Genomic DNA, 26,855 nt, shown 5'->3' on the forward strand with positions numbered 1-26,855 from the left:
GGACTGTTCCTGGACTTGTCCCTCCTGATGTCTAATAAGGGAAATGCGATAGTCAGGAGTGCCTGTCACCAGCTTGGGCTGATACGCCAGCTGTGTTTTTTCCTGGATCCGGGGGACTTGGAAACTGTGGTACATGCGCTGGTAACCTCACAACTTGACTTCTGCAATGTGCTCTACAAGGGGCTACCCTTGTGCCTAGTCCAGAAACTTCAACTAGTTCAAAATATGGTGGCCAGATTAGTCACTGGAAAAACCGGAGGTGACCACATAAGCTATTTTAAAATCTCTCCACTGGCTGCCCATTGGTTTCTGGGCACAGTACAAGGTGTTGGTAATGACCTTTAAAGCCCTTCATGGTTTGGATCAAACCTATTTGCAGGATTGCCTTCTTCCATATAATCCATATAATCTTAAATCCTCTGGGAAAAATTTACTGCAGCCTGTAAATTGGCTGCAGTTACCCATAGGGCAGGGGTAGGCAACCTTTTTGAGCCGGGGGCCGGGTTGCTGTCCCTCAGACAACTGGGGGGCCAAAGCAAAAAATAAATAATTAAATTTTTTAAAAAATTAATTAAATAAATAAACCGGGACAAACGTAGGACAAAATTTTTAAATGGAGGACACCGTTTTTTAAAAAATGGAGGGCACGCAAAAAAATTTGCTGATTTTTTAAAAAATGTTAATATAAATGGATGTTTCGGAGGCTTCTATAGACAATTGCCCCCCTTGCCCGCCGCTTGCACCCCTTGCCCGCCTCCTCCTGATAGGCCAAAGGCCCCACGCCCTCACGTGAGAGGCCAAAGGCTCCAGCGGCAATCGGCGGCAGGACCAGACTGGGGCCGGTCCCAAGGCCTTGCCGGGCCACATCCGGCCCGCGGGCCACAGGTTGCCTACCCCTGCCATAGGGCCTTCACATCAGCTGCTCCCAGATTATGGAATGGCCTATCAGAGGAGATCCGTCATATCACCAGTCTTGACAGTTTTAAGGAGGCTGTCAAGATGGATCTCTTTCTGACAGGCATTACCTGAGTAACTAACTTGGGCCTGTTACAGACAGGCCAAAATAATGCAGCTTCGAGTCACTTTGGAGGTATGGTATTTCAATGATGCATGCGTCCTAAGAGTCCAAAAGCCGCACCAAAGCCACGCTCCAGTCCTAAGGACCTTTCTCTGTTGTTCTGTGAAAAGGATCTCAAATTCCTCATCCATGCTGCAGATATCTATGTTGCCAAGCATTTCTTTGTAATGTTTTCTGTCATGGCCTGTAGTTCTTCAGCCTTTATTTTGGAGCAGGAGCACATAAAAGCAATGTCCTGATGGCTGGTGGATCAAATTTCCTGTAGACCCTGTGATGTCTCAAACATGCAGGGAATTCATCACATTTATCATAGTCAGCCGGATTTACAAGATGATAAAGAACATGGAATTCTCCATGACATGGTGGCTGGACTTTGCTGAAGTAATAAATGACCAGCATAGAACTGGACAGGGTAAGATGGAGTATGACATAGAGTGTATGGTCAGCATGTCACTGCTATTATAATGATCAAGGTGGCTTTAGAATGTGGAAACATTAATATGTCCTGACCATTATTTGGAGAAGCCATGCAGGTCATGGAAGGAGGAGAGTTTTCTGGAGGAAACCCTCACAGACAAAGGAAATGGTCACAAATGAACAGAAACAATAAGATGGCCATTTTCTATGCTGTGACCTGAGGTGTGATGTCATCAATGCCTTTACTACCCAGAGTGATGTTTTGTGAGGAGGTGGTGGGTGGAAGGATAAATCCAGGATATCTGAAGCACTGAATTGCTGCCTCTTTCCCCCCAGTAATGCAGGAGGGGACAACATGTTACATGTTTATTGGACTACTCACTGGTTCCATGGTGCAAACTTTGGAAACGGGGACAGCTGGTTAGCAGTGGATTTTACTGGTGGGGCACTGCTTGGCATCAACTGAAACATGATTTCTAACTTATTTTTAAAAAACCCAAGGGGGAACTTCCTCCTATCCTATCTCCACCAAACTATACCTAGCAAATTGCTCATCAGCAGAACCTGTAATACAGCATCTGCCTCCATGTTTCAGACCCAGGCTGGCTCTGATGTTGAGAGGCCTGGCTCTGAATGTCAACTCTGCTACATCTAGTAACAAATGTGTAATCAGCACTAGTAATAAGGAAAATTGGATTACACAAATTCATCCTTAAGCAGGTCACCTGAGTGAGTAATGTCTTCAGTGTTGCTGCCATGGATTCAAAATTCTTGCATCCATTTTGTTGCAAGAGTCTTTCAACTCCCCCTGTCTGACTTCCCATTGTATAAACTGTGTACGTTGTATGGCCTGATATGATTATTTTAATGTTCTTTAATCTTCTGTTTTGCGTACATCACCTTGCGAGAGTTATTATGCCCTAAAAGGCAGTTGAAAAACACTTAAATAAATAAATAAATTACACAAGACAAGGATTATAGCCCCTAAAGGTTTTCCCTGTCTTTGACTGAATTTTAACTGAAGAGGAAACCTTTTCCATCCCTTGCTGTTTTGCTCTTGTATAGTTTGGTTCCTCTCTGCAAACTACATAAATATATTCCTTGAACAAGGGTTCTTCAGGCTGCATTAGAGATGAAGGAACCCACTGCAAAATTAATGGAACTGAAGGAGATACAGTAACTCTTGATCCTTATTTTCTGATTCTTTGCCTGGAAAAGAAAATTCAGTAATTGGCAGATGCCATCTACTGGAGAAAATAAATGATTGCATGGCAATTGGGGAAACCAGATGCATCTTAAGTGCTGTTACAATTGATCACTTCCAGATTTCCACATTTCTACTCCCAAGCATATAAAATAATACTCAAGCCTCTGCCTTCAAGTAATTTCTGACTTATGGCAACCCTAAGGCATGGGTTTCTCTTGGCAAAAATTGTTCAGAGGGTGGTTGCCTTTGCCTTCCTCTTGAGGCTTAGTTAGCATGATTTGCCCAAGGTCAGCCACTGGGTTTCTGTGGTTGAACAGGGATTAGAACCTTGGTCTCCAGAGCCATAGTCATAGTCCAAGGCTCAAATCACAATACCATGCTGGCTCCCTAGGGTCTCTAGGGCCTGTTACAGACTGCTAAAATAAAGCTGCTTCGGGTCTCTTTGGAGGTATGCTGTTTAAATGATGCATGGGTCCTAAGAATCCGGAGGTCGCGCCAAAGCCACACTCCATTCCTAAGCACTGGAGTGCAGCTTTGGCGCAGCTTCTGGACTCTTAGGACCCATGCATCATTTAAATAGCATACTTCCAAAGAGACCCGAAGCAGCTTTATTTTGGCAGTCTGTAACAGGCCTAATTTAGTTAATTAGGGGCACACTTATTTCTTCCCCCTTTATGCTTCTCATTTTGTCTCTCATTCCTCATATTTCTGTCCCTAATCTTAAATTAGTATGAAACTCTTGGAGTGCCTCTCACTCATGAGAATTTTCTCTCTCTAGTGGGGACTTGTAATATGGAACAGTTGCATCAGTAGTATAATAGCTAATTATATACAGGAAAAGATTTAGGTCCAGCATTCTGCCACTGATAGACATGTAGTTCCAAGGTAGTGTGACTGCAACTAACCATAGCTCAGGATACCATACAATATTGGCTAATAAGTGCATGGTGCTTGAGTAAACACGGAGCACCCTTGACAAAACATGATGAAATGAAAGGAGTTTTGTTCACTGAATCTGGTTACATTTTAGAAGACTATGCTTACAAAGACTTGGAACAACTACTAAGGAAAGTTAAAGAAGAAAGTGCAAAGGCAGGTTTAATGCGGAACATTAAGAAAACTAAACTAATGACCACAGAGTAAACTGAATTCACAAATTCAATATACATGATGAAGAAATTGAAATACTGATTAATCAAATCCCAATGATCAATTATTCACCAAAACAGAAATTGCAGTCAAGAAATCAGAAGACTAGAGCTAGGAAGGGCAACTATGAAAGAATTAGACAAGATGGTAAAGTGCGAAGATATACAATTTGAATACTAAAGTGAGGACTGTTCATGCCATTGTATTTTCCATCACTCTGAATGGGTGTGAAAGCTGGGTGGTGAAAAACCCCCTCTGTTAGACAGAGAACACTGAATTTCTAAAGGAGCCACTATGCTTTTGTAACATGTGTTTTGTGCATTTTGGTTGTCCCCATAAAGGTATTACTGTCTTGGATTTTGGATGTTACTGTACTTTGCTACATGCCCAACATGGCTACCCCTGGATGTGTTTTCTGGATGTAAGATACCACATTTTAACTGCATCAGGGGGATCCTAAAGATAGGGTCAATGGACTAGAACTTTACCACTTGAAGTTTCTAGCTCCAACAAAGGTAAAACATTTTTCTAAAAAAAAACCCTAGGATTACATTTGGCATGTTTTAGCAAAATGTCACCTAAAAATGTATCCTAATGCAAAATTGTGGAGGTTTCTTTAGAAATTCAGTATTCTCTGCCTAAAAGGGGGTCTTGTAGCTTCACAAAGAACAGAAGCAACTTGGATTTCAGAGACTTATCTTTTTGTTTTACTAATGAAATTTAAATGTTCTTCCTTGGAGTACCCATATGGTCAGGAGGGGGCTGCCTGAATGAATGTCCCTCCATACAACGTGAACTTAGAAGAGCTACAACCTTTTAGCAAAATGCATGCCTGTAACTAACATCATCATAATCTTTTTTCGTCCTGTATAATTTCTAACAGCTTTGTGTGATGAAGAAGCCAGTGGAGCTTTAAAAGTTTGCAACATGTATTTTGTGCATTTTGTTTTGTGGATTTTGAAAGTTACATGTTTATAGCAGAAGTAATGCTGCAACTCCTTTCTCACCTCTCCCAGCTTCACACCACAATCACTTTCTTTCTAACAGGTAACTTCTGCTATTCCAGCCTGGTAGTAACTACAGTCGCCCCTCCATTTTCATGGACTTCGAGTCTGCGGACTCTGTCTTTGTGGATTGGCAAGTGGGGAGGGTTTAAATTATGTGCATGTCTGCAGCACCCATGGCCATTCAAGCCAATGGGGCTTGAATATCTGCAAATTTCCATGGTAACCACACACCATGGCCCTAATCTGCCCTGAAGCCGGCCCAAATAGTAGCAGAAAAGATCCTCTCCTATTTGGTCCAGTAAAAAGCCGCCTTAGGCGGCCCTGATGTGAATTCTGAAAAACAGCAAAATAAAAAATACTAAAGTAACTACAATTGGCCTTCCATATCCACAGACTCCTTATCCATGGATTCAAGCGCCCATGGCTTGAAAATATTTTTAAAAGGTATAAATTTCAGGGTCATCATTTCACTATGCCATTGTCTTTATGGAACTCAAGTATCCATGGATTTTGATAACCACAAAGGATTATGGAACCAAACCCCAGCAGATACCAAGGGTGCACCGTATAAGTGTAACTATCTTATGAGGCCTTGGATATATAACTGTAACCATTTACTTTTAAAACTAGTTCTCCACACTCTGTTTCCCCCCCCCCCCACATTCTTTCACAACAGTTACAGTCCACTGGCCTCCTGTTCTCTCTCTTCCTCCTGGCTACTTTCACAACAGATTCACTACACAAGCCAGACAGGATCATGCTGAGCATGTGTATGGGTACTTCTTATGAAGTCCGAAAGGGAAAATGGGACATAATTTTCATCCCCAGACCTAACAAAATGAATAATAATAATAATAATAATAATAAGTTTTATTTCTATGTTCCCGCCTCTCCCGACGGATCAAAGCAGGATTACAACAGTATTTCGGACAATAAAATATCTAACATTACAATTTAAAAACAATTTAAAACCATATAATATCAAAATATTATAGTACAATATTAAAACCACAATACATCCTGCAATAAAATTATCTTGATTTTTCCTGAGGTGAAGTTTTCTTCAGATCTTATAGAAGATCAGGGGGGTATGCTTGGTGAAAGAGATTTTTTTTAGTGCCTTCTTGAAGGCATCTAAAGTTGGAATCAGTCTGATCTCTTCTGGAAGATTGTTCCAGAGCGTGGGAGTTATAGCTGTGAATGCTCTTTGGGAAGTAGTTACTAGTCTGAATTTTGTATGAACTAGTAGATTCTTCCCAGTTGTTCTGAGAGTGCAGGGCAGATTGTACCGGGAGAGGCGTTCCCTCAAGTAACTCGGGCTCAAGCCATATAGAGCTTTAAAGGTGATAACCAACACTTTGTACTGAGCCCAGAAGCTAATTGGTAGCCAGTGTAGAGATTTTAATACAGGTGTTATGTGGTCTGACCTGGAAGTTTCGGTGACCAATCTGGCTGCTGCATTTTGGACTACTTGAAGCTTCCGAACTTGGTACAAAGGTAGCCCCATGTAGAGCACATTGCAGAAGTCTAAATGAGAGATTACCAGTGCATGTACCACAGTTTCAAGGTCCTTTCAGTCCAGGTAGGGGTGCAGTTGGTGTATCAGCCGAAGCTGGTACCAAGCACTCCTGGCCATCGCATCTACTTGAGATGATAATTGTAGAGATGAATCCAGGAGTACTCCCAAACTACAAACTTTGTCCTTTAGGGGAAGTGTGACCCCGTCCAGGACTGGGTGGCAAATTTCCCTGTCTGGGCTTGGGGTACCTATCACAAGTACTTCTGTTTTCTCTGGATTCAATCTGAGTTTGTTTTCCCTCATCCAGCCCATTACTGACCCTAGGCAGGCATCCAGAGGACAGATGCCATCCTTAATCACTGTGTCAGTCGGAGACATAGAGAGAGAGATCTGGGTAACCCCATGTCTCCGGATGATCTCACCCAGAGGCTTCATGTAAATGTTAAACAGCATGGGGGACAGAATGGCACCCTGAGGGACATCAGATGTCAGCTCTCTTTTGCGAGAGCAGCTGTCCCCCAGCCTCACCATGTGGAATCTGTCCGAGAGGTAGGAGCGGGACCACTGGAGCCCAGTGCCCCCGATACCTAACTCCCTCAGGCGTTCCAGAAGGATACCATGGTCTATGGTATCAAAGGCCACTGGGATGTCCAAGAGCACCAACAGGGTCACACTTCCCCTGTTGATGCCCAGACAGAGGTCACTGACTAAGTCGACCATGGCTGTCTCAACGCCGTAACCTGCCCTGAAGCCAGTGTGAAATGGGTCAGCTTGGAGTTGGAAGGCCACCACCCTCTCGATCACTTTGCCCAAGAATGGTAATAAGGAGACCGGTTTGTAGTTATTTCTGATCAGGGAGTCTAGGGAGGGTTTCTTTAAGAGTGGTTTCACCATCGCTTGTTTCAAAGTAGATGGAAATATTCCCTCCTGAAAGGATGCATTTATTATTAGCTGTAAAGATGTTTTTATTGCATCACCTCCCTGAAAGGTCAACCAAGAAGGGCAAGGATTGAGGGGGCAAGTCGTCTTCCTTACGCTTCCAAGTAGCTTGTCCACGTCATCAGTATTTACAAACTCAAGGGGATCCAGTTTAATCTTTTTTACCGAGTCACTGGATATCTCTCTTATTGATTCTGCCAAAACGCCAGCATCAAGATCAGCCCTTATCTGAGAGATTTTATCAGGGAAGAAATCATTAAAAACATCACTGCAGGCTGTGGTGGGTTCTAGTAAAGGGTTCAGGGTGGAAGGTAGTTGAGTTAACTCCTTAACCATCCTGAACAGCTCTGCTGGACAGGACTCCACTGATGCAATCCGTGCAGCATAGAATTCTTTGCTGCATTGATTGCCACTCCATAAGAATGCAACATCTTCTCATGGAGTGTCTTATCAGATATGTGCTGGTGTTTCCGCCAGCAGCACTCTAGTTGTTGCGCAGCCCCCTTCATCTGCCAGAGATCTTCTGTATACCCCGGATTTTCTATTCGGAGGGGGCTGGAAAGGACGCTCACGAGCGATGGTATCTATTGCCCTGGTCAGATTGTTGTTCCAAGTACTGACCAGGGTTTCGACAGAATCGCCATCGTTCCCAACCTCAGCTCCCTCTAAGGCTCCTTGGAAACTTTTCAGTTCCATCAGCCTTCGTGGGTGGACCATTTTATTAGGTCCTCCACCCCCGGGAGGGAGGGGATATATGTTGTTGTGGCCATCAGTTCCACCTTAACCAGGAAGTGATCCGTCCATGACAAGGGAGAGATATGAGTTACCTCTGCCCACAGATCTTCCCTGTCCGTACTGAAGACCACATCAAGTGTATTACCTGCACAGTGTGTCGGACCTGAAACCAATTGGGACACGCCCATGGCCGTCATGGAATCCATGAACTGCTGGGCTGCACTTGTTAGATCTAATGAGCCGGCCTCAAAGGGGATGTTGAGGTCTCCCAGGATAAGAAGCCTAGGAGACTCCAACATCAGCTCTGAGACCAGCTGTATCAGCTCGGCTAGGGAGTCCGCTAGGCAATGGGGTGGACGGTAGACCAGTAGAATCCCTAAACTGTCCTTGGTTTTTAGGGTCAGGTAAATACACTTGTTGCCTTGTTGTCTGGACTGAGTTCCTAGTTAAGTTGATGTAGCTTTTGTGGACCACAGCCACTCCTCCCCCTTGCCCACTTTCCCTGACCTGCTCCTTAACAGCATACCCAGCTGGGAGGGCTTTTGCCCAGGACACAGTGCTATCCTCCCCCAGCCAGGTTTCTCTGATACAGGCTAGGTCGGCCTTATCCTCCTCTAACAAATCATAGATGATATGAGATTTGTTTTTTACCAACCTAGCATTACATAAAAGCAGGGTGAGGGTCTGTGGTGTGGTTGGGATGATCCTCAGTTCTTTTTAGTTAAGAGAAGAAAAGAGAGAAACTGAATGACAAAATTTAATCCTAGCAAAGGTTATGAGGGCAAATCCAAAACCAACCAAACCCTGTTGGACTGTTAGAAGATAGCAGCCAAAGATTAAATCCCTATAAATAAGCCATTCCATACCCTTTTTATTTCAGAGCTGACACAGACCATCCAAAGGCTGACTTCCCATACTGCCATGTTTCAGGTAGTTCCAGTGAGTAGTTTTATGAATACAAGATGTACAGCATACTCCCCTCACTGAATTCTGGTTATAATATCAGAATATAATTAATCTGATTCAATTTTAATTATAATAATGTCTATGGTAAAAGATTCAGATATAGCCATGTTAGTCTATAGAATCAATATGTAGAAAGAAAGAAGTTGGCAGCAATAGCTTTTGTAGACATAAGTCTCCTTCCTCAAATGCATTTGATCCGTAGACTTAAGTCTAGGAAAGCTCATGCTGTCAACTTCTTTCTTTCAATTAGTCTCAACAATGTTACAAGATCTCTCTACATATGGTAAAAGATGTTGAGATCACCTTTCAATAAGAAGTGGCCTGATCTTTGTGCAATAAAGAAAAAGTGCACAAGCAGAACTTTAATGAAAGCATTCCTGGGCCATTGCTGCATTTTGGTTGCACAAGAGCAAAACCAGGACCAGAAGCACAAAACCAAAACAAAAGCACTTTAGTAACCTCCATTAAGAATGGACTTTACAGTTAACCCAAGCCTGGCTCTTCTCTAACTGCACTTCTGCCATTTTCTGGATTAGGTCCTTTCTTCTTAGCTTTCATCCAATCCACACTAACCTCAGCTCTTAGTTCAGGACCTCCATAAGCCTGACTGGAATCACATAGAAAGGGGAGAAAGTTAGCATAAGTATATTGGTAGTACACTCCCAAAACACTCTTCCAGAAATATCATGATGTTCAATAGCATAGGGGAATAAAATGGCATAAAAACAAACAGGAAACAGCTCCATTATTTCATGAACCTTTTTGTCTGACAATAACCTTGCTAAAGGAACATACTTACGTGACCCCTAAGAAGAATAAAATAAAATATATTTTACCATCTATCAGAAAGGAAAAATAGTGCATTTGATATGCACGTCACTAAAAGCCAAACTACATGTGATAACTCAATATGCTGGTTGCAACTGTATGAATTCATTTCAAATACAATAGAAGTTATGGTGAGATCAGAATCAAGACCATGGCATATCAGCAAGACCTGTAAACTGTTATCTTCCTTGGAACCTGTTGGACCTGTTGGAACCTCTTGCAACATTGATCAGAGACAACAACAAGATAGAAGGGGTAGAAATCACTAAGACTATGCATAAAATTGGGCTTTATGCAGATGACGTGATGCTTTACATTAAATAATTACCTGATTCTTTCAAGGAGATTGATAAAGTATTGAAACTGTTTGGCAGGTTCTCTGGGTTCCAAATAAATTATCAGATGCTCTGTGTCAATGCAACTCTTGAAACCCAGCACTCTTGGGATTGACTAACACACATACAAATCAACCCCTCAGGTCTAACGTATCTAGGGGTCATCATCATAAGAGATATCTCTCAATTTATCCCTCACAATTATAATCTAATCACTAAGTGGATTAAATCAAAACTGGCCCATTGGAGGTCACTTCATTTCTCCCTTTTGGGCAATGTTGCTTTAGTTAAATCTTCCATTCTGCCAAAACTATTGTTTCTTTTTCAAACGATTCCCTTGAGACCACCAAACTCATACTTTAAATGCTGGAACAAGTTAGTGGACTACCTAGTTTTTAATGGGAAACGCCCACGCTTCTCAAAAGCAGTCAAGCATTCTAAAACTGGATATGGAGGGTTGTCACTTCTGAAACTTGAACTTTACTTTGAAGCTTCTCAGATAAGTCAGATCACCCAGTTGATTAGCAGAACTAGTCTGACCAATTGTGTACACATTGAAGTTAACACTGCATTCCCTGTTACCATTGATCAGTTTTTTTCTGAATCTATATATAAATTCACTAAAAATTGTAATAACCCTTTTTTGCCCACTGCCTTGGTTTTGTGGAAGAAATGAAGGCATCTCTTGGCTCCCTACTCTTCCCCTTTACAGCCATTTCTATTCACCCTCTTTTCCAGAGCCCAGAAAAATATGCACAGTTTTGAGGTTGGGAGGTTTATGGCCTGTATATAGTTAGGGACCTGTTCCACAATGGGATGACTATCACAATGGAACAACTAATCTGTGCTCTGGGCCCTGGTCATCAGAACTGGTATCAAATAATACAGATACAATTATTCTTAAAGAAACTGCTTCAGATACAGGAATATCCTTGGCCACTTACTTTTTTTGAAAACATGCATGTCTCTCTGGCTATATATTCTAAAGGCCAAATAGCATGCATATATAATTGTCTGCTAGAAGAAACATTTGGGAACTCAATGCTTCATAAGGCAGGAAAGGAAGCAGAACTTTCCCTTTCAATCGATAGTAAGACCTGGGAAAATATATGGACTCGTTTACCATTTAAAACTAGGTCCACTGCCATTAAAGAGAATACTATCAAACTGGTCCATCAGTGGTATCTCACTCCGGTCAAATTGGCTTGTATGTCTACCAATGCTAATCCAAAATGCTAGAGGGGTTGTGAAGGGGTTGTACATATGTGGCTGGATTGTCCCTTAGTGCATGAGTATTGGACAGAAATTTTACAACTGATCTCCAAGATCACTAAACAAAGTATACAATTATCACCACTCCTGCTCCTGTTCTCCATTTTTATGAATGAAAATAAAGCCCTGCAGCATAAATAATTTATTAGTTTGCTTCTGGCTGTTGCCAGGCTTGAGATAGCCAAGAACTGGAAAACTGGAAAGTTGAATATTGCAGGATGGTGGACTAGACTCTGGGACTTGTGGTTATGGAGAAAATGGCAGATCATAACAACAGAGCGAGAGGCTTACGCTCTGGATTGACCTTTCATAAGATTTGGTACCCATTTATTGAATACATCCAGCAAGATTTAGTCTCTAGACAATCCCCAATTTTAGCTAAATTTTATGGAAAGATGTCTTTCAGGATCCCTGAATACACCTTTTATCTATAATTTTCAGGGCCTTATCTGGGTTATTACCTGTATTTATTGTTGTTTTGGTGTACTGTTTGTTGTCATGTTTTGTTTTAGAATGTATTAATAAAATTTTAATTTAAAAAAACCTCCCCCACTAAGCTGGCATTTGACACTGGAAAGATATTTTCACTGGTGCCAGCAATAAGGGAATAGGATGTGTGTTGAGAATGCAATAACAGAAGAAAGGACTTCAAAAAGCTCTTCACAATGGTACCAGCCCTGAGTGATGCCACTCATCCCAAGTGTTTAATAGTTTTTAAATACTCATACAGATGGCTCATGTGGATTTTGACTAAATCACTATACACAGGGGAAAAGCTTAAGAATACAGTCGGGCAAATAGGGATGGTGACCATGCATTTGGACTGCAGATGCAGTTGGACTGCAAAACCCATATTCCCTTATCTGTGGCTGTGCTGGAGATTTCAGTCCAGCCACATCTGAAGAAGGGTCATTCATTCTCCATCACTGACTTAGAATGAACATCATCATAGTTTCATGTTTCTTTCTCCAACATCAGAATATAGTGTGAGATGCACACAGAGATAAATTTGCAGATGACACCAAATTAGGAGGAATAGTTAATACTCCAGAGGACAGGATCAAAATTCAAAATGACCTGAATAGAATAGAAAGCTGGGCCACAGCTAACAGAATGAACTTCAACAGGGAGAAATGTAAGGTACTGCACTTAGGGCGAAAAAATGAAATGCACAGATATAGGATGGGGGACACCTGGCTTAAGGAGACAACATGTGAAAGGGATCTAGGAGTCCAAGTAGACCACAAGTTGAACATGAGTCAACAGTGCGATGCGGCAGCTAACAAGGCCAATGCGATTTTAGGCTGCATCAATAGAAGTATAGTGTCTAGATCAAGGGAAGTAATAGTGCCACTATATTCTGCTCTGCTCAGGCCCCACCTGGAATATTGTGTCCAGTTATGGGCGCCACAATTAAAAAAGGACATTGAGAAACTGGAGTGTGTCCAAAGGAGGGCGATTAAAATGGTGAAAGGTCTGGAAACCATGCCCTATGAGGAAAACCTTAGGGAGCTGGGTATGTTTAGCCTGGAGAAGAGAAGGTTAAGAGGTGATATGATAGCCCTATTTAAATATTTGAAGGGATGTCATATTGAGGAGGGAGCAAGCTTGTTTTCTGCTGCTCCAGAGACTAGGACCCGGAGCAATGGATGCAAGCTGCAGGAAAAGAGATTCCACCTCAACATTAGGAGGAATTTCCTGACAGTAAGGGCTGTTCGACAGTGGAACACACTTCCTAGGAGTGTAGTGGAGTCTCCCTCCTTGGAGGTCTTTAAACAGAGGCTGGATGGCCATCTGTCGGGGATGCTTTGATCTGGATTTCCTGCATGGCAGGGGGTTGGACTGGATGGCCCTTGCGGTCTCTTCCAACTCTATGATTCTATCTCCAAACCTACCTTCTTGGGGAGATGGACACCACTCCTGTACTACCAGCTGTTTCAGTAAGGCCAAATCACACTCTCTGCTGTTTCTTTGCTTACTTCAGCTCTATTGTGTTACCAGTTCTGCCAGGTGAGCCTTGTATTCAAAGTTTTTATTTTTGCTAAGCAATTGCTTTGGGCCCTGGGGCATGCTAAAGTATTCAGTTTTGTTGCCTCTATTTTACACTGCTCTTCAAACACTCTGAGGAAAGGGGGCCGATTTTCTCAATAAACTTAAGTTAGAGAGGGAAGAAATTTTGGGGGAAGGGGGAGTTGTTGTTTGCATCATTTACATTTTTAAAATGTCCAGACTTCACTTACACATTCTTTTACAAGAAAATAGCATGTATCAACTTCACACCAATTTTGTAATAGTAATGGTGATATTGGAAACTAGAAGCTCAATTATCATCTCTTCTATCTCTCTTTGAGCAACTTCATATACAAAAATTACAGGAATCCTCTATACAATTAATTCTGAATGAAAACATGTAATTTTGATTTGTATAGCATCTGAATTACTTTTGCTGCTGAGATAAAATGAAGAGGAGGGAAGGATGAAAAAGGGGAGTGTGATAATCTCCTAAGTCTGAGGAAAAGCCCTGTAGAATAGATAGTGGCCCCATACAGACAGGCCAAAATAAAGCTGCTTCAGGTCACTTTGGAGGTATGCTGTTTAAATGATACATGCATCCTAAGAGTCCGGAAGCTATTTTCAAAGCCACGATCCAGTCCTAAGGACTGGAGCACTGCTTTGGCACAGACTCCGGACTCTTAGGACATATGCATCATTTAAACAGCATACCTCCAAAGTGACCCAAAGCAGCTTTATTTTGGCAGTCTGTATGGGGCCAGTGAATGCCTTTTTAACAATTCTGAAGGCTTTTTCATTCCTTTTGAAATTTCAGTTTTCACACTTTAAACTGAGCAGAATGAAATTCAACACAGAACTAATTATTTTGGCACAGAACACTCACTTACCCTTTTAAAAGAATATCCTTCAGATGACAAAATACCAATTTGTAAAGGTAAAAAACCCAAGGAATAGGACACCAAGATCTGTGGCAGCCATTTACAGTACTCATTTCTCTTGCTGGCACAATGGAAACACACGAGAAGGACATTGTTGAATCCACATTCTGTAGGGATTTCTGTTTCACAAAGTGTGGGGAAAATGAAGTTTTTCTGGAGTCCTGAACAATATGCTGACACTACCCCAGGAACACCCTTCCCAGAATTAGCCCATTCAACTCACCTTAAGATGGAGGCCAAGGGGATTCCCAAGCTCTCCTCAGAATGGCAGGGACTCTGCAAGCCACCATTCCTTCCGCGTTTTGGCTCCTCTTCCCGCTCAGTCCATGGAACATCAGTGGCAGAACTAGTTCCAGAATCTGGCTCTACAGGGGCCAATGGGGCAAAGTTTTGTTCAATGAGTTTGGCACTGTCTCGAATTTGCTCTTGTATTTCTGGGGTAAGAGTAGGGAGATCAAAAGTAAAATATGTTCCACTATATGTGTGAGCTGGGGAGGACAATATGTTAATGGAATCTAGGCTGGTGTAAGATGTCCCTTTGGCTCGGTGAGACTCCATGATGCTCTCAAAATGCTTGCTGAATGAATCCATGCCATCCTTGGATAAGCTGTGACCAAGGAGAAAGGGCACAGGGGACTTGAGCAATCCTTGGGCTTCTCTAGTGATGATCCTGGAGATGGGGTGGGTAGAAAGAGAAAGAAAGATGTTTGTTACCAAGAGACAAGCACTGCTCTATTTCTTATCTCTCCCATCCTCAGCCCAGCAATCTGCCAGGCTACGTGTATCTGCAGTGTCGCCCAATCAAAGAATGTCTTACTTTTTAAGTCCTTTCCTGGCCCTTTCTCTTAATTCTTTAAATTCTTTGTTTAAAGGATTCCGCTGTCTGTAGGGCTGGCAAATCCAACTCCAGTTGGAAAATGCAAGGAAGGGAGAGTTGGGCCATGAAATTGCCCATATTCACTCAATACATTCCCACAATAGTGAGATGTATTATATTTTGATTTAATATTTGAATTTGTTGGGGGGAGGTGGAGGAGTGACACATTTCTTCTTATGTGATAATGTGTATGTGGCTATTTTATTGTTCAGTTACTAATTTCTATTTAATGGTATTGTGTATTAATGATGTTATATATTTTACAATTTTTTAAACAGATTTTATCACATAAGGTGTGAAGTAAAGCAAAAAAGTGGTAGGAAACGTAGTGTTTAACCATTCCATTGTACACCCCCCCCCCCCGGCATGGTGAGTGTGCTGCATTTCCTAGATTAGGTGCTATCCCAATGGTATATATAACTCAACTTGGCTAGAGCCTAAATATGCATAAAGGACCTACCCCAGTCTGGGCCCAAACAAATTAATCAGGGGCTTTCCCTAAACTAGTCTTAGAGGTGTGCCCATTATGAGTTGGCTCAAAGTAAAATGTCATTTTATAGCATGGGCCGTCAAAGCATATTCTGAGTAACAATTATCATTAATACGGTTCTTGTGTGCCTTCAAGTCAACTTCAACTTCAACCTATCATAGAGTTTTCTTGGCAACATTTCTTCAGAGGAGTTTTGCCACTAGTTTTCTTTTAGGCTGAGTGTGACTTGCCTAAGGCCACCCAGTGAGTTTCTATGACTTGAATGGGGATTTCAACCCTGAGCTTCTACAGTCCTAGTTCAACACTCAAAACATTACTTTACATTGCTCTCCATTGCTATTATTACTAATTCCAAAAAGAACAAAATCACTCATTCCTAGAACAGGGAAGGAAAATATCCATATACTGTATGAACAAATTGCCTTTGGAATAAAAGATCTGTGCCATGGACTGTTTTGCTCTTACTTACCTTCTGGTTCCCAGTAACTAAACTAGAGATAGATGCCAACCATAGAAGATTCACACTTGCATCTTCTTCTGAGGCTTCCAACTGTTTTTGGTAAGGCCAATCTCAGGATTATGAGGTTTTGTAAGAGAGTTTGCATAACTGACTATGGCCCAGGACAGATGGGCCAAAAGTGGCATGCCACCACTGATACTAGGGTTCAGCAGCATGCAGTAACTGCACGCTCTCGAACCCTAGCGTGCAATGGCAGCAGCATCATGATGGCATCCCATCCACATGGGCACTGACATGATGACGTAAGCAAAGTGCAGTGTGCAGAAGTTGCTGCGCATTGCTTACATCACCAGTGTGCCAATAGCACACTCGTGATGTGTGCCCAGCGCCTTAAAAAGAACCCATTTTTGGGGTTCTTTTTTACTGCGGAGGGACACTGCGCTGTTTGCCTGCTGCGGCGTCCCTCCAGAGTTAAACAGACGCCTCCAGCCTGCCCTTTCGGGGCGATATGTACCGCGCTTATAATACTGAAGAAAGGGTTAATAATGGTAGCTTCTACTGAGACTGAAAGAGGATTGTATGTCAACTCAGTTACCATAGCATCCCAAGCTAATGACAAGAATAATAAAATGTGAGCACACTCACAAACAAAGTCTTTTCCTTTATCTATATACATCTAAAGAGCATGACCTGGACTTCAAAAGAGCAATGTGAGCTTCTTATTAACTGTTAGGCTCCAGTGGACCTCCAATAGATGCCTACCACCCACACACACACACACAAAATAAAAATAAAAAAATTGGTTGGTGGTAGAACTCACACTCCATGTCCACATTATAGATATAATTCTTTGATAGTTTCATTCCAGAAGGACTTTTTTCTTGTGCTGATCAAGAGCTGAAGGCAGAAACTGGGGAAGGGGCAATCTGATGGGGAGACAAGGAAGAGGGGAGAGATTTCAGTTTCGCAGATTAAGAAGATGAGTAGAAGATAGGGATAGATAAACAGTACCAAGTTTCCAAACACTGAGCTGTGTGGAAGAAAGAAATGGAAAAGTGGCAAATAAAAGTGACATGCTGATTTGTGTAATTGTGAGGATAAGAAACAAACCTCACTACTGCTCAAAAAGTCAAAGATGCAGATGTAGGTTGCAAAGAGCATTAGAATTTTCTTGGAGGTGGAGGGGTGGAGTTATTTGTTTTGTCAGACGCAGTGTTGCCAATTTCAGGAATTTCCCCCGGAAATTGTGATTTTAAATTTTTTTCCGTGTCATTTCTGGGATTGCTAAACTTCCAGGAAGATTTTGGGAAATTCAGCCTTCAGGGAAATTCAACCTTCCCACCCAAAAATACCTTCCCACCCCCCAAATCCTCCCGACATACCTCCCATCCTGGAAGTCTCGCCCCCCCCCCCCCCTTTAGCCTTCCCATAGTGCATTGTGTATGCCACTGACCTGAAAATCCACCCCCATTCTGGGAAATTTGGGGGCATTCCAGGAAGCCAATCAGGGAATTTCTTTCAAGGGTGATTGGCAACACTGGTCAGTAGCAAAAGTATCCCTGCTGATGTTTAACACCCTTCACAGCCATCAGGACCAGGTGTTCTATGACGATGCAAGAAATATGAAAGAAACATGGACAGAAGAAAATCTCCCCTTTAGTGGAACATGGTGTTAAGATGGGTGTAAAAGCTGAACTGAGAGGAGACTGATCCTTTCCAAAAAAGAAAAAGAAAGAAAGTGTGATGTCCATCCAGGACTGTTTGAATCTCCCCCTACATTTTCTTTCATATTAGTTCAGGCCATAGTATGTTTTAGTATAGGAAATGTTCATTGTATTAGTTGTGAGAGGAGCTGTAGGATCCCCTACATTTTTCCAGGTTTGGTTTGCCCCTTCCCAGAATGTTCTGTTTTTAGCTTGAGGTTTTTTGTTTGAGGCTGTCTTTGCTGTGAGCTTGCAGAGAGCTGTCTTTTGGTGGCAAACGGGCCCAGATAGCCGGAAAGGGCATTTCTTAAACATTCGCCAATTTAGTTACCAGGATCAAGTTAGCCAAATTAGTTACCAACATCTAATAAGTCAAAGAAATCAGGAGATGAAAGACCCTGCACCAGCTCCATTGAGTGAGGAGATCAAACCAAGATCAAACTCAGAAAGATGACACCCTGAAGATTGCTGAAAGCCGAACAGCAAAGTATCTTTTATTTCAAGTTATCTAAAGCTGGGGAGGAGAAAACTCTTTACTTTTGTTCTTTAAATTAAACTTCCCCCTTTTTGAACTTTACATTCAGCATCAGAGCCTTTTTGGGTAAAAGAGTTTGATTTCACTAGGGTACTGGCGTTGCACACCCACATCTGCCACCATCTTTAGTTGGGTGTGTCTTCACAGAAAGAAAGAAAGAAAGAAAGAAAGAAAGAAAGAAAGGGCAATAGAACCTACCGTATATACTCGACCAGAATTCGAGAAATTTATGCCCAAAAATTGACCCTAAAATCTGGGGTCGGATTATACACGGGTCAATATAGTTACCATGGCTTGAGATCGACTGGAGGACAGTTAACAGCAATAGCAACAAACAGTAATAATGCTCATAAAACTCCCTTTAAAAAGCAGCCCTGATGCCTCACTCTCCGTGCCTCGGCAGTGATTGCTGAAAGAGCTGCGAGACACCAGTGTGAGTGGGCATGTAGTGATTCCTTTCTCAATCCTATCTCCAAACTTTTCTTTCTCCTTTTTGTATTTCCCCATTTTCCCTCCGCTTGCAAGCCGATCTCCAAACCTTGCCTCCACTTTGCATTTCCCCATTTTCCCTCCGCTTGCAAGCCGATCTCCAAACCTTGCCTCCACTTCGCATTTCCCCATTTTCCCTCCGCTTGCAAGCCGATCTCCAAACCTTGCCTCCTCTTTGCATTTCCCCATTTCCCCTCTGCTTGCAAGCCAATCTCCAAACTTTGCCTCCTCTTTGCATTTCCCCATTTCCCCTCCGTTTGCAAGCCGATCTCCAAACCCTGCCTCCACTTTGCATTTCCCCATTTTCCCTCCACTTACAAGCTGATCTCCAAACCTTGCCTCCACTTTGCATTTCCCCATTTTCCCTCCACTTGCAAGCTGATCTCCAAACTGTTGCTTCTCCTCGTCCTTGTGTTTCCTCCGAAAACCAAGCTTCTCTTCTCCCCCCTCCGCTTTCACTTTGAAGCCGATCTTAAAATCTGTCTCCTAAATACTGCCCTCGACTTATCTACGGGGCATATCAAAATCCAAGATTTTGGCTCTAAAACCTTCCCTCAACTTATACATGAGGTCAACTTGTACACAAGTATATATGGTATTAGGACCCAGAGAGGGATGCAAAGGAATAAAAAAAAAATATGAAGAAGTTGACCTTTCCTCTTTTGTTTCCCCATGAAACAAAATGTCTTTCTGTGAGCCCTAAAATGATCAACTAGGACAGTGATGGTGAACCTTTTACAGACCGAGTGCCCAAACTGCAACCCAGATCCCACTTATTTGTTGCAAAGTGCCACGTCCCTCTGGCTTTCTAGTAATAAACTCTGGCAAACTCTGTGCTAGAGCGACAGCATGTGTGCCCACAGAGAGGGATCTGAGTGCCGCCTCTGGCACTCGTGCCATAGGTTCGCCATCACTGAACTATGATATCAATGTACTTTGCCATTATCCAAAGTCCTTTAGGAAGAACACCAAGTCCACAAAGAAAGAATCTTTAACTGCTCAACTTCTCATAGATCCTCATAAATACATTTGCTTTTATGGAAGTTGGCACATGTCTCATGATTTCACAGGAATAACTGCAAGCAATCACAGAACACTGTCCTATGTTACTACAGTAGGCCACAGGAAAGAAGTGCAATGCACTAGCATTATTGGTAATAATAATAAAATAGCTTGTGGTTAGCTACCGTCAAGTCAACTTCAATTTATGGTGACCCTATGAATGAGATACCTCTAAGTTACCTTGTCACCAACAGCCATAATCAGGTCATGGGAATTAAAATATATATATAAAAATTTCAAAGTCTTTCAATTTTTAATTTTTTTAAAAAAAATTAAATTTGAAATTTTAATATTCAAAAATTCCCACCATCTTTTGAAACATTTTAAAGGGAAGCAGGTGAATGCCACGTCCCATTTCTGCCCAAAGGGAGGAGTTTGAGGAGAAGTGGTGTCATCCCACTTTAGGGTGTCCGCACCCTCCCCGCACCCTCCATCCCCTTAATGACACCATTGCTCCAAGGCAGTGTATTCCACTGTCAAACAGTTCTTACTGTCATGACGTTCCTCTTAATGTTGAGGTGGAATCTCTTTTCCTGGAGCTTGAATCCATTGTTCTGGGTCCTATTCTCTGGAGCAGCAGAAAACAAGCTTGCCCCATCCTCAATGTGACACCCCTTCAGAAACTTAAACAGGGTTATCATATCACCTCTTATCCATCTCTTCTCCAGGCTAAACATCCTCAGTTCCCTAAGTCTCTCCTCATAGGGCACGGCTTCCAGAGCTTTCACCATTTTGATCACCCTCCTCTGGACATGGTCCAGCTTTCTGTTGCTCAGAACTGGACACAATATTCCAGGTGAGGCCTGACCAAAGCAGAATAGAGTGGCACTATTACTTCCCTTGATCTAGACACTATGGTTCTATCGATGCAGCCTAAAATCACATTGGCCTTTTTAGTTCCACATTACACTGTATATTTATGTTCAACTTGTGGTCTACTAGGATTTCTAGATCCCTTTCCCATGTAGTTTGGTTAAGCCAGGTGTCCCCCATCCTATATCTATGCATTTCATTTTTTTCTGTCCAAGTGCAGCACCATACATTTCTTCCTGTTCAATTTTATTTTGTTAGTTTTGGCCCAGCTTTCTAATCTATTAAGGTTATTTTGAATTTTGATCCTCTCTTCTGGGGTTTAGCTACTCCTGCTTTGGTGTCATCTGCAAATTTGATAAGCATGCCCTCTATTCTTTCATCCAAGTTGTTGATAAAGATGTTGAACAGCACTGGGCCCAGGACAAAATCCTGTGGCACCCCACTGGTCACTTCTATCCAGGATGAAGAGGAGCCACTGCTGAGCACTCTTTGGGTTCAGTTGGTCAACCAATTACAAATCCATCTAACAGTTGCATTGCCTAGCCCACATTTTACTAGCTTGTTTGCAAAGATATCATGGGGAACTTGTCAAAGGCCTTACTGAAATCAAGATATGCTATATCAATGGCACTCACTTCATCTACCAAGCTGGTAGAGTGTGTGTGTGTGTGTGAGAGAGAGAGAGAGAGAGAGAGAGAGAGAGAGAGAGAGAGAGAGAGAGATCAGATTAGTCTGGCATGACTTGTCTTTGAGAAACCCATGTTTACTTTTCGTGATTACAGCATTCCCTTCCAAATGTTCACAGATTCTCTGTTTAATGAGTTGCTCTAGAATCTTTCCTGATATTGATGTCAGACTCAGATAGAAAAAAGAGAGTAAAGCCAGATGCCAGACAGATAACACTCAATCAGTGATGTCACAGGCCAGAATTTACAGAATTAAACAGAGCAATGAAAGACAGGGAGGCCTGGAGATGTCTCATCCATAGGGTCATAGAATCCATAGGGTCATAGAATCCATAGAATCATAGACTCATAGAATTGGAAGAGACCTCAAGGGCCATCTAGTCCAACCCCCTGCCATGCAGGAAATCTCAATCAATCAAAGTAGCTTGTTAAGTGCCAGCTGACCTGGGAATTTCATATCCTGTCATTATCTTGTTTCATTTTGGATTGTCTCATCATAGGGTTTTCATGGTAAAAGACATTCAGTAGGGGTTTACCATGCCTCCTTCTGCACAGTACTAACAAGTAATAACTGGTGCCACTGCCATTGTCTCTGACAGATCCTCTGCTAGTGTCACCCTCCACAACTGTTGCTGTCCAGTAGCTGTTTGGCACCTATATTGTGGCTCCTCAGCAAAAACCTGTTTGCCATCAGCATAGTCTTCTGACTCACAAGTGCACACAATCACGCCACCATGAAAAGACAATGAGATTAGTGGGTGAATAATAATAATGGTGCAGAGTTATGAGCCCTTTGAGAGAACATGCAGCGTTCTTACCCAGCAAAACTTTGACCATACAACTAATAACCAGTACAGACCAGCATGAAAAGCTGGTTTCCAGCTGCCCCCATGATGTCTGGAAGCTGAGTTCACACCGCCCTGCTGCCTGCACAGCATTTAGCCTCCGAGCACTCTGGCAGTATGGCATTTAGATGCCACATGCCACCAGAGCGCCATAAATCCTCGGTGGGGTGGGGAAAGCCAGCTTTTTCCTGGCACAAAAAGGAACACAATTTTGCTGCTTCTTTTTGGGCTGGCAAAAAGGAGCATTGGGGCCATGGAAGGCAGTTGCTGCTGCCCCAATCTGGCTTTCTCAGGGGCAGCTTCAAGCTGCCCCTTTGCAGCAGTCTGTTCCGCCACTAAGGCAAGCAAGTAAGCTATAGGATCATTGGCATCTCTTCAGTAAAACCAGAACCATTACCATAGATTCTGGCAGAAGGTGTGTACTGGCCAGACCTAGTCCTATCCTAATAAGTATTAAGTTGCCCTGCATAAACAGCCACATTATCCGGAAGCCAATGTATTCCATACTTCTATTGTTATCTGAGCATGTGAACAACAAATACAAGAGAGGCAATACTGCTCACTGCAAGTAACATGTTAAGTACTGTCCATTCAAGATAATGCTTACCTCTCATGTTGCTGTTGTATAGCTTCAAATACCTCATCATCTTCATTGTCTTGTATCTTATTTCTCAAACACTTGCCGTCATGTTCCTTATCGTGCTGAATTAAGAGGTCCTCTTGAAGAGTGTTCCCTTTTCCCAAGATTCCTGTGAAACTCAGATTGCTTTCACTATCCTTCTGGCTCTCAATGGCTGAATCCACTTCATCTTTTTCAGCTAAGATGTCATCAATGTTGGTTTCATGGTAGCATCTCAAGGGTACAGAGTCCAAGTCAGTTTCAGAATACTTCACTGTTCTGCGGATAATTCCAGTTTCACAGTTTCCAGGGTTTGTACTACCTGGTGGAGCCATCTCAATTTCTACCTCTACATGACACAAGTTGTGTTCTGGATGCACCCAGTCTTGTTTTACTTGCACTGGATGGCTGGATTTCTGAAGGAGCTGAGGTGGAGGATCAGGTGTATTCTGAGGTGATATCCCTGGAACACAGAAATCCCAAATTACCAAAATCAAGAAAATCTCAACAATTCTTCAGAGATAACTGCTTCTCTGTGCTTTTTTAAATTAAAATTTATTAATAAATTCTAAAACAAAACATGACAACAAACAGTACACCAAAACAACAATAAATACAGACAATAACCAAGATAAGGCCCTGAAAATTAAAGATAAAAGGTGTATTCAGGGATCCTGAAAGACATCTTTCCATAAAAATTTAGCTAAAATTGGGGGATGTATAGAGACTAAATCTTGCTGGATGTATTCAATAAATGGGTACCAAATCTTATGAAAGGTCAATCCAGAGTGTAAGCCTCTCGCTCTGTTGTTATGATCTGCCATTTTCTTCATAACCACAAGTCTCAGAGTCTAGTCCACCATCCTGCAATACTCAACTTTCCAGTTTTCCAGTTCTTGGCTATCTCAAGCCTGGCAACAGCCAGAAGCAAACTAATAAATTATTTATGCTGCAGGGCTTTATTTTCATTCATAAAAATGGAGAACAGGAGCAGGAGTGGTGATAATTGTATACTTTGTTTAGTGGTCTTGGAGATTAGTTGTAAAATTTCTGTTCAATACTCATGCACTAAGGGACAATCCAGCCACATATGTACAACCCCTTCACAACCCCTCTAGCATTTTCGATTAGCATTGGTAGACATACAAGCCAATTTGACCGGAGTGAGATACCACTGATGGACCAGTTTGATAGTATTCTCTTTAATGGCAATGGACCTAGTTTTAAATGGTAAATGAGTCCATATATTTTCCCAGGTCTTACTATCAATTGAAAGGGAAAGTTCTGCTTCCCTTCCTGCCTTATGCAGTTTACATAAGTCTCTTTTTGTACTTAGTCCCCCCCCCCCCCACCTTAATGAATTTCACGTTACTGTTGTTTAAGTAGATGCACAGTTCTGGTCTGGAGATACCCTAATTGTACCCTAATACATAAAAGTGCACACCTCTAGTTTCTGTACTTTTTGTATTTGAAAAATACACTTTCCATTTCATTTCATTTCCATTATTTATATCCTGCTCTTCTGCCACAAAGGTTCTCAGAGCTGCTTACAAATAGTTAATTGGACAGTTCCCTGCCCTCAGGCTTACAATCTAAAAAGGCATGACATAAAAGGAGAAGGGAATTGCAGTGGGGAAGGGAATCAAGGCCCGATACAGACTGGTGCAAAGTGCCGGCCTGAGGCCAATTTTAGGGCTCAGGAGAGTGGAGTATCCGCATGCTCCCGAGCCCTACCGCACACTCTGGCACCATCATGGCTCGCCCCTATCCACAAGGGGGCCATCATGATGATGTACGCACGGTGCAGCATCCAAACGGCGCTGCACCGTATGTGCATCATCAGTGCACATGAGGGCGCCAATGGCATTGTGGGTGCATCACAGAAAGAACCCATTGGAAGCAGGTTCTTTTTATGCCTCCCGGAGGCTGTGCCATTTGGTTGGTGTGGCAGCCATATGGGACAAAAACAGGTGGCTGCAGGCTGCCCTTTCGGGGCAGTATGTACTGCCCCCAAGTCCAGCACATACTGCTGGGTCTTGTCCCTCTGAGACCACGGAGATAGCAGTTAAGATGAAGGAGGGCCTTTCATCTCCCTCTGGGCCTAGGCATGGTGGAGCTGTGCCTGACTCTTCTTCTCTCCCTCCAAGGCCAAGGCAGTGGGAGTTGAAATGGAGGGAGGACTCTTCTTTTGTCTCTGGGCTAGGCATGGTGGAGTTTTATTATTCCATTATTCATATCCAATGTCCAAATTTACAGTTACAACAATATAGTGTGTGGGATCATGGGACAAAATTTTCAGGTGGTGAATCTTAAATCCTGTCAGTACTAGTAATGAACTCATTACCTGTCCCAGGAGGATCCAATGAGCCATAGAAGAATTCCCATTTGGCTTTGGCAATGCGCTGGGCATGAGCAGAGCTCTCTCGGGAATATGTCCACAGGCTGCCCTGTAAAAAAAAGAGAGAGAAGTTTATTTAAGAGGAGATTTAATTAGGTATAATGCCAGAAAATATAGGTGTAAGCAAGGAAGACATCACTCCTAGTAAAAAAGTACCTGGTACTGTGATTCCCCACTCTGTGGACCTCTCCTCAGCAATGAGATATCATTAGAAGGGCTACTCATCCCATTGGTGAGGGAATTGGAGAGATAGTTGGCATTGAGAGGATGTGGGCTTCCACTGCCCAGGCTGAAAGAGGACTGTGCACCTGAAAGAAACCTACTTCCAGCCAGCAAAGGGTCTGAAGCAGATGTCTCCAGTTTCAGCTTCTGGCCAAGGTGTTCCTTTCCTTTACTGCTTGGAGCCATTGGTGCCTGTCCACCTGTAGGGTTAGTAATGGCCAAACCATACTCATCTTTCTTCGGTTTGCAGCTTTGGTTCATATCTAGAGCAACAGGCTCTAGAGACACTGTGACTTTGTGCTGTGGAGAACGATGATTTTGAATAGTGGGGCAACAACTGCCTTGCTTGCTGCAGCCAAATTGGAGGGCCTCCTCCAGGCTCCTGTTCAGACCACTTTCCTTCTTGGACTCTACTAATGGGAGGCCATTCAAAGTTTTCACACTGGCCTTCTCAATAAAGCGGAAGGTCACAACTGAGCTTTGACCACCAGAGACTGGGGCCACCAAGGGGGTGCGGCTGCCTGGGGAGCAAAGGGAGGGTGGAGGCCTGCTTCTCAGTGGTGTACATGGGGCTGTTACCCTCCCTGAGCTGAGACAGCTGCCATTGCCAAGGTAACCCATCTCTGTCACCTTCCGGATGAGGGAGCCAGTGCTGTTATACATCCCCAGCTGGGATCGCCTTGCCTCCGGAGTTAGTCCCTTACGGAGAAGGTGAATCCTGCCAGCATTGAGATTGGGAGTGAGACAGTGCTGGGGGATAAAGGCAGCAGGTTCAGCATTCTTGGAAGGTGATAGCCAAGGCCTCTTTTCCAGCTCTCGAGCAAAGTGCTGAGGTGACATGACACGGTCTCCCTCAGGATGGAAACACATGATGGCTCCAGCCTGGGACATCCTGGAAGGAGGTGGGTCAGGCGTAGAGATGAAGGGGAAGAAGGAAGGTTCCAAGCACTGCTGAGTTGAGAAATCCAGAGGAAACAGCAAGATTACATGGCCCTGGAACCAAGAGGAGAAAGTAAGAGGTCAGGAAGGTCCTCAGAGCCTCATCAGACAGAGGCATGCTGAACTAGAGAGAGAGCAAGCATGTACCACACTGGTAATCAGTCAAGAAACAAGGCCATATACTCCCTGATTACTTTGGTTAGGATTTTACACAGAGTTTTATTGCAAATTACATGCAGATTTCCTCATCTCAGCAGTCCACTCACCTCCCATCAAAGTGGCACTTTACTTATAGAGATCAGATTTTCCCAGTA

The 26,855-nt window shown here is 42.9% G+C and overlaps 1 protein-coding gene across 1 annotated transcript in view; it reads right to left on the bottom strand.

The window, feature by feature from the left end:
- LOC149318971 (PH and SEC7 domain-containing protein 1-like) overlaps positions 1-26,508 on the bottom strand; it is a 110,617-nt gene extending 84,109 nt beyond the window's left edge. The window contains exons 1-4 of the mRNA XM_089510849.1: positions 25,537-26,508; positions 25,327-25,429; positions 22,971-23,445; positions 14,627-15,073 (exon numbers count right to left, since the gene is read on the bottom strand). Of these exons, the coding sequence (XP_089366975.1) occupies positions 14,627-15,073; positions 22,971-23,445; positions 25,327-25,429; positions 25,537-26,493 (1,982 nt within the window). The 5' untranslated portion in view covers positions 26,494-26,508. The remainder of the gene's footprint in view (positions 1-14,626; positions 15,074-22,970; positions 23,446-25,326; positions 25,430-25,536) is intronic.
- Positions 26,509-26,855: the final 347 nt, after the last annotated feature.

Source organism: Sceloporus occidentalis, unplaced genomic scaffold (assembly GCF_023333645.1).
Source record: "Sceloporus occidentalis isolate IW3139 unplaced genomic scaffold, rSceOcc1.0.p SCAF_2, whole genome shotgun sequence".
NCBI lineage: Eukaryota > Metazoa > Chordata > Lepidosauria > Squamata > Phrynosomatidae > Sceloporus > Sceloporus occidentalis.